General features: G+C 38.1%; 1 protein-coding gene across 1 annotated transcript; it reads left to right on the forward strand.

The window, feature by feature from the left end:
- The first annotated feature begins 400 nt into the window (after nucleotides 1–400).
- LOC139950883 (signal peptidase complex subunit 1-like) lies at nucleotides 401–8423 on the forward strand. Its single transcript, XM_071949724.1, has 4 exons — nucleotides 401–597; nucleotides 2553–2612; nucleotides 5139–5225; nucleotides 7028–8423. The coding sequence occupies exons 1-4, from the start codon at nucleotides 565–567 to the stop codon at nucleotides 7166–7168; spliced, it is 321 nt and encodes a 106-aa protein (XP_071805825.1). The 5' UTR covers nucleotides 401–564; the 3' UTR covers nucleotides 7169–8423.
- The last annotated feature ends 380 nt before the right edge of the window (nucleotides 8424–8803 follow it).

Consider the following 8803-nt stretch of genomic DNA (forward strand, 5'->3'; position numbering starts at 1 on the left):
AAAACTAAGGCCTAACATCTGTCACAGCGGGGAATCACACTTGGAAGATAATAGTTTAAAAAGAAACATTATAATTATGTTGCCACTGCTGTCAAACATCGAATTAATTTGGTCTCAAGATTAAAATCAATACTGTTTATAAATATTAATTTCTCCTAAAAACTATAGGCCTAGCGTTTAAAATCATGACAAGTGCACAATAAATTAGCAATGCATGTTGGACTTGACGTCAACAGCCACCTGAGGCGATTTGTGCAGACAAACGTTATCAAGATCATGATAAAGACCCCGATCGGGAAGCCCGCCACTTTCGCTGGCCTTTTTTCGAATGCGTGACATTTTTGGGGTTTTTGACTAAAGGCTAGAAGGGACGACACTTGGTGGCGCTCTACTGCACATCACACGTAAACGGTCGCTCAACACACACACACACACGGCGGAAATCGCATCCGACTGGAAAAGCGAAACATCTGCCAACCTAAAATAGCACACAAATTTAGCCTGTGCCATTTTCCTGGGTGATTGTTAATTCTTCTGCTGGAGGGTGTATTTCTTTCGGGGAGCATGGAGTACATTCGATCAATTCCAACTCACATGGTAAAATATTTGTCTTTTGTAACTCGTATTTATCGTATAATAAGACGTAAGTGGTTTTTCAGTTTTTACGGGAAAAAAATCCGTATGGCGCCACCATTTTTTCATTCATCATTGGAAATAATGATATGGTATCTAATTTACCTAGACTTTTTTAGAGTCTAGACATGACATAAGACACAGTTAGTAACTAACTCATAAACATAACTGGGCGCTGTTATTCAAAATTAATTTTTGACATTTATTAGTCATAAAATAATGTCAAATTTCGAAAAAAGGAATATACTAATATAGGCCTATATTTACAGCGCCCTAGCCCCACTTGTGTGGCCAAGGATCCTTGACCACACAAATGGGGCTAACAGCGCCCCAGTTACTGGGTCTACTAGTTTATCTCAATGGCCGGCCGGGATATTTTTTTGTGAAAATGAGTGGAAAATGGTGGCGCAATACGGAAAGTTATCCCATTTGAAATCCACAAAACTAAAGAGGCATAAAGCTTTATCCCTTCAACTGTGCAGCCATAGTCTTGTACACGCGGTGAGATGCGGAAATCAGAGAAACAGAGCCCCCGCTAACGTTCGATTATTACAAGCGTGTACAGTTTTTGCCGTGCATAGATTGGAACGTTGGTTGTGTGTGACTGCGCAACACCATTGGTCTTGGAACTAAGACTACAACTGCACAGTTACCGGGATACACAATGCACCACACCCAGCGCTGAGTCGTTGACCTCGGTGACGTGTACACACAGCCGAAGCTCTGCCCCCCCCCCCCCCCCCTCAGATTCAAATTTTCAACCTGGGACATTTTTTACTCTTTCGCTCGGGGATCTGGTAAGTTTTTTGTCCTTTTTCTTCAAATTATTTCCTCAATGGTGTTTTGAGTGATATGGTAGGACTCTATCTATAGAAATTGAGGATCAAGTTTGTGTTCCTAGAATTTGTGTCATGATTTTCAAAAGTGGTATAAATGGAGCAAATCTGCTGACAAGCTGTCGAAATTGTACGTTTTTAACCATTTTGCCCTGCACACATTGCGTAAACTTCATTTGGGAGGAGGGTTACGTTATCTCAACTAAAAGCTGTAAAGTTAGCTAAAGGAGAATTTTAATAAGTTTTAGGACTAGGTTACATTTCGGTTTAAAAATTGATTTTGTTATCGTGAACTAGTGAAAAAAGTATCTCGAAGCAGCAAAATCGTTGGCCACCATCTAGTTGCGATAACGTTACCCTCCTGCTTCGCCGTCTGCAGGAGGGTTCTGTTCGTTTTCACAACTAGCCACCATCTTGTTTTTTAATCCCCTGCGCAACAGAGACAACAACAGAGGGCGCTTTCCTGCATATGGAGCTTGGCCCAAGACGTCAATGATCACTGCCTGTCGTGTAAATTCATTGCTGACGTCTTGGGTCAAGGCTAACCCATTATAGTTGCAATAAATGAACCCTCCTCCCGAAGGCGAAGCCGTCGGAAGGAGGTTATGTTATCGCAGCCTCCACGTAGCCGTCGGGAGGAGGGTTACGTTATCGCATCCACCTCCCAGAGGCGAAGCTGTCGTGAGGAGGGTTACGTTATCGCAACTAAACCCATACCTGCCATTCGCGTAGTGGTTGAGTGGACGGCGAGTTGACAGTAGGTAGTAGGACAGGGTTGGGCTCCTCCTGATGGTTGCGCTGCGTCTACGTCGGACCAGGTTATATAGCCTGGGCCCAATATCATACAGCTGAGACTATAAATTAAAACAATTCTGTATGTGGCTTCCACGTTTTTCATTCGATGTGAAAGTTATCCGTCACAAATTTTACAAGTTCCCATTATAATCAAGTGTATTTATATATTCAATTTAAAGTATAGCAAATAGCAATTTATGAATTACCACAACCGACATAATTTTTAGGGGCAACATCCCTGCTTGTTTGTAGCCTGATAATACTTTGTTGTGATGTTTTTTTTTGCAGGACTACAAGGGACAGAAACTGGCTGAGCAGCTGTTTCAGGGAATCATCCTTCTGTTTGCTGTGAGTCCGTTTGTCTAAATCAATACAACAGTCAGTACAAATTACATACATACTAACATTGATATAATATGATTACAGGAACATGCCTTGGATCGGACGAGTTGGTCTATAAAAAGCATTTTTAACCGTTTGTTATAAAATCCATATGATTGGAAAGATGTTTTAAAAGTAGATTACAATGATCCACACAAACATGCCTCAAAATTGCGCGCTTTTCCTTTTCCTTTGCGAACTAACTCGGTCGTCCATTTATGGGAGTCAAAAATTTGACTCCCATAAATGCCGACCGTGTTAGTCGACGAGTTAAAAGGAAAACCGTGCAATTTCACGGCATGTTAGTGTGGATCATTGTATTCTACTTTTACAACATCTTTGTAACCATATTATGCATTTTATAGCAAACGGTTACAAACACTTTTTATAGACCAACTCGACCAATCCAAGGCAACGTGTTCCTGTATTACAATACTATCAAAGTCTTATATAGCACAGGTAGCTACCAACAAGGTATTTAATGCGCGTAGTATTATACAATTATACAGAAAGAGAGGATATTAAAGTTCTGAGACCCAATTATGAGCAAGTTCGAGTGCGCACATTTAGTCCACCAGTGGTCGACCACAGACTAGCAATGCACATGCGCAGTGACGTGCTCACCTGAACGACTCGTTGGTACTCATTGGTAGTCTAGTTTTACCTAAAAAGGCTTTCACGTTTTGGGGAAAAAAGTCTAGTTTTGAGGCAGTACTGTCCCAACAGGATACAATTGCCTAAGTTTTTCTCACCAGATATGAGAAATACCAATGTTGGCCCTAACCACAGCCGAAAGGAAAATTTTCTGAGACCCCTGGCAAGTTGACATTTTGGGGTCCAAAAATAGGGTAAAAATGGCGATTTTGCAAGTTCTAAAAACATACTGTAATAAACGATGCAAAAATGGCACAAGGGTGATATTTAACAACAATTTTTTTTCTTAAGAAAGGCCAAGGATGATACTTTGTAGTGATATACAAAGTTTTTTGAAATAATTTTGCATTTTGGTGGGGTGGAGTTGTAAATATGAGCTAAAAACCAGTTTTTCAGACCCCAAAATCGGCCCAAAATTGCCCTAAAATGGCAAAAAAAACCAAAATGAGCCGTAACCATGGCAACAGGCTATATATGGAACTGAAAATGCAATTTTGTTTACTTGCACCCCAAGGCCCTTTCAACCACAAAGTATAAAAAAAATTCATTTATTGACCGTGAGCAAATATGTCAACTATTTACCTGAACTGACTTTTAAGTCCTTACAGGCCCTGTCTCTGTTGCTTACTGCTGGCTCCTCACACCATCTGCAACCATCTCGGATTTTTCATAACTACTTCAGACAGTTTATCAATTCTGATTGGTCGAGAGGGCATCACGAGGGGTTGTTTGAACTGGGATATAACACCAGTAAAAAGTGTTGAAACATGGGCGTGAGACGCTAGCTTGCACCTGTGCTTATAAGACAGTTTCTTCACAAAATTGTGACACATAATTGGCAGTGGTGAGAATATGGGACACTTTTACAGGGGGGGGGGCACTGGTAGTGTGCTCCATTCCTGCACATTGGGTTCTCTTCCCCTGGTTTTGTAATATGGCTGATGCTTGCTGTTGTGCATTTATTTAAAGGCACTGGACACCTTTGTTAAGTGGCAAAGACAAGTCTTCTCACTTGGTGTATCTCAACAATGCATAAACTAACAACCTGTGAAAATTTGAACTCAAATGGTTGTCGAGGTTGAGAGAGAACAATGAAAGAAAAAACACCCTTGTCACACAAGTTGTGTGCTTTCAGATGCTTGAATTCGAGACCTCAAATTCTAAACTCAAGCCTCAAATTCTAAAGAACCTCAGCTGAGGTCTCGAATGCAATGCAAATATTTTAGTGAGAAATTACTTCTTACGCAAAAACTACCTTACATGTGCTCCAGAAGGAGCTCTCCATTGCTCGTTAATAAGTTAGATTTTATGTTAACAGTAACAATTTTTGAGTTATTTTGTTATTTCCAATAGTGTTCAGTGCCTTTAAAGTCAGTGGACACTATTGGTAATTACTCAAAATAGTTATTAGCATAAAACCTTACTTGGTATCGAGTAATGGATTGGGAGAGGTTGGTACATGTAGTATAAAACATTATGAGAAACGGCTCCCTCTGAAGTAACATAGTTTTCGAGAAAGAAGTAATTTTCCACGAATTTGATTTCGAGTCCTCAAGTTTAGAATTTGAGGTCTCGAAATCAAGCATCTGAAAGCACACAACTAGGGTGTTTTTTCTTTCATTGTTATCTCGCAACTTCGACGACCAACTGAGCTTAAATTTCCACAGGTTTGTTATTATGCATATGTTGAGATACACCAAGTGAGAAGACTTTTCTTTGGCAATTACCAATAGTGTCCATTGTCTTTAAACCAGTAAGTAGTTAGCCATAACCCTTTTTGTTTACTTGAATCATACCCTTTTATGATGGTTATTTGTTCTTTTTATTTACTCATACTAGGTTGTTGGGTTCGTCTGGGGCTATGTATGTGAACAGTTTGTGCAGACCATCTATATCCTAGGTGCTGGTTTTATTCTGTCTTGCATCGTAAGTATAAAGTACCAACCAATTTAATGAGGCTTTGTGTCTCTGAGACCATTTCTTTGTCCTTCTACGTGTTCCATGTTGGAACCCTCTAGCATAGCAAGTTAATTTGTTGTTTGAAGTTTTTTTCTACTTGGAGATGATTTTTACTTGAAAAAAGGAGTTTCTTTTTTTATGCTTTAATAAGGGAATCAATGTGTGGTGAAGAGGTTTTAAACTTGTGGTTTAAACCCGCCAAAACCTGGTTCTTTAATAATTTTACTGAGACGAAGTCGAGGTAAATAATCAAGGACCAGGCCTGGACGGGTTTAAACCACTCGTTTAAAACTAATTCAACACTCTTTGATTCAAATTCATGAACACCTTTACCTTCATAATGTTTTTTAAAAATATATATCTAAATACGGAACGAAATTCTGCTACAGTGCTAGCTTTGCCACTCACCGCTTGTATTTCGACTGACGCAATTGGTTATGTCATATCCATGTTAATTGGCCAATTTCATAAAATGGAACCATCATCTTGTTTCTGCCTCTCATATAAAACAGCTAAATGCGCTCGACTATGTTGGCAACCAGACTATATTATTCTGAAGACATTCACTCAACTTTTCGGGCTCTTTCACTATGAATAATTTTGTTGGTTGGTTCAATAACGAATTTTAATAAAAACTTGTTTAAAAATATTGTTTTTTGCAATATAGCCATAACACACTCCCCTTAATTCCACTTAGCTTCAGAACCCTCAAACTTTCAGGGATAAATTCAGCGGGCTTGGTTAAATAACAAAGTGATGTTCGAGGTTAGAACGTCAGAAATCCAAGTTGTGCACTTATGCTGATTCAGTGGCCACACATAGACTAACAGTGTTTAAACACTTCTGGCTGTGGTTATATCATCCGTTTAAAAACCTTCACGTGATGTCCTCTAAACCAATCGAAATGGAGAAACTGTCCCAGGTTTTAATGAATGAATGACTATTGGTGGGCCGTGCAGTTTTATACCTTTTCTAATCACTACCAGAACTGTTTTATTCCAAAAGGAATACGACAGCCTTGTAACATTTAACGTTGCAATATCCCACCTGTCACCAAAAAACCACTGCTCACATGAAAATATATTTATCAATGTATTGATACATAGAGTAAAATACAATAAGGTTTGGGTGTAGTTGATGTAATATTCCATCTGAAAAACTAACTAGTGACCCCTTATTATGCAAGACAGCCTTGTAACATTTAACGTTGCAATATCCCACCTGTCACCAAAAAACCACTGCTCACATGAAAATATATTTATCAATGTATTGATACATAGAGTAAAATACAATAAGGTTTGGGTGTAGTTGATGTAATATTCCATCTGAAAAACTAACTAGTGACCCCTTATTATGCAAATCTGTCTTTTCTGTCACAAGTTGTTTTATCTTCAACTTCAGGTATGGAAAAACTTGAACTTTATCAAGAACTATTTTTCTGTTTAACACCAGTACTTTGCTTCAGCAAAGTATCATAATTTATCATTAAAAAAGTTAGTTCTTATTAAAAGAAATAACACAACTACCCATGATTGCATTTGTGGACATATGGCGAGCTGTTTTCTTTAACAAACATCACTAGAGAACAAAGAATGATAAGTCTTCTTGTTTTTAAATTGAGTGTAGTTTCCGTCATGTCTGTCACGCTGTACTCGTAGTTTTACTTTTAGGTTTTAATTTGACCAATTTCATCCCAAATGTTTTTTTTGTTGGTGAAGTTCTGCAAATTTGAATATGCCTTATTTATAGTGCTTTGTAATTATTTGCAGCTGACATTACCACCATGGTCGATATACCGAAGGAGCCCAGTCCAATGGCAGAAACCTCGTGTGCATTCAGAGTTAGAATCAAAAGAAGTCATTCCAACCAAAGAAAAGAAATCATCAAGAAGAAAGGAAAAAACTAAATGAGCAATGTGAAATGGTAACACCCTTGCCAATGTTGCTTCATAAACTATTCAAGTATTATACTTTAAAACCATCAACAGTGTCACAGTTTTCACAAGGGGGTAGTAGCAGCACTTAAAGCCGTTATACACTTTCGGTACAGAAACAAAACAAAAAATCACAGATTTACAAATAATTTACAGGGTTTACAGAAGGTAATGGTGAAAGACTTCTCTTGAAATATTGTTCCTTGAAATATTGTTCCATGAAATGCTTTACTTTTCGAGAAAACATTAAAACAATATCAATTCTCGTTAGCGAGAATTACAGATTTATTTGAAACACATGTCATGGCACGCGCGGAAACAAGAGTGGGTTTTCTCGTTATTTTCTCCCGACTCCGATGACCGATTGAGCCTAAATTTTCGTAGGTTTGTTATTTTATGTATAAGTTGTGATACACAAAGTGTGGGACTTGGACAATACTGTTTATCGAAAGTGTAAAATTAGCATAAAATCTTACTTCGTAACAAGCAATGGAGAGCTGTTGGTAGTATAAAACATTGTGAGAAACGGCTCCCTCTGAAGTAACGTAATTTTCGAGAAAGAAATAATTGTCCACTAAAGTATTTGAATATGATTTAGAGACCTCAGAATTTTGAGGTTTTGAAATCACAAACCTGTGAAAATTTAAACACATCTGGTCATCGAAGTTGCAAGATAATAATGGAAGAAAAAAAAAAACCTTGTCACTCGAAGTTGTGACAAGGGTGTTTTTTCTTCCATTATTATCTTACAACTTCGATGACCAGATGTGTTTAAATTTTCACAGGTTTGTTATTTTGTGCATATATTGAGATACACCAAGTGAGAAGTCCGCTCTTTGACAATTAACAAAGGTGTCCAGTGTCTTTAAAGACTAACTTATTACAATACAAAATGCATATGAGCTTTCATAGCTACCATTGCATCTGATAAAATAGTTGCTACGAAAGCTTGTGCCCTTTTTTTGAGGTTATTTGTTTTTCTTTATGAGCTACCCCTTGTACCTTCCTTGTTTTGTTTGTTCAGACTTATACGACTATCCCTATCAAAGTTTTCACAGAAGTTCAAAGTTTTCACAGAAGTTCAAAGTTTTCAACATGTAGTAGAGGGCTTTAAATTGTTAAAACTCGTAAATACAAAGCACACTTTGTGTCAAAGGAAAATAAATCTCATATCCCCTAGGTATTCCATTTAAACTATTTTTTTCAATAAACATCAGTTATTGTTATACCACGTTAACAGATTGTGACTATTTTATTTTATTGTTGAGAAGCAATCACGTGATGTGATACAAAAACGCATGTACCATGGCTTACATTGTAGGATGAGTGCTACGCACAGCGCGGAGGGTAACATGAGTTTTGTTATCTGGTCTAGGCCAACCTTACCTTCCCACCGTTGGTCGATTTCCAGTGCTTTGTATGAAACAACCACGGGTTAGAAGGAATAGTGAAGAATTGTTTCAACTGTTCATCTGCTTATCAAACCACTGCATACTCCGTGGTACATGTAATAGTGTTTGAAGAAGAAGAATAATGTTACTTGGGTATATCAAAACATTTGTTGCACGCTGTGACATGGGTTTTGAGTTATATCGATTGTGCCCGGCCCACC

Source organism: Asterias amurensis, chromosome 18 (genome assembly GCF_032118995.1).
Source record: "Asterias amurensis chromosome 18, ASM3211899v1".
NCBI lineage: Eukaryota > Metazoa > Echinodermata > Asteroidea > Forcipulatida > Asteriidae > Asterias > Asterias amurensis.

What these genes read in the sequence shown, in the direction of transcription:
- LOC139950883 (XM_071949724.1), top strand. Translation starts at nt 565, where the DNA reads ATGGAGTACATTCGATCAATTCCAACTCACATG. An exon ending in GATCAATTCCAACTCACATG is followed by an intron (nt 598 to 2,552) that starts GTAAAATATTTG and finishes TTTTTTTTGCAG; the next exon opens with GACTACAAGGGACAGAAACT. An exon ending in GAATCATCCTTCTGTTTGCT is followed by an intron (nt 2,613 to 5,138) that starts GTGAGTCCGTTT and finishes TACTCATACTAG; the next exon opens with GTTGTTGGGTTCGTCTGGGG.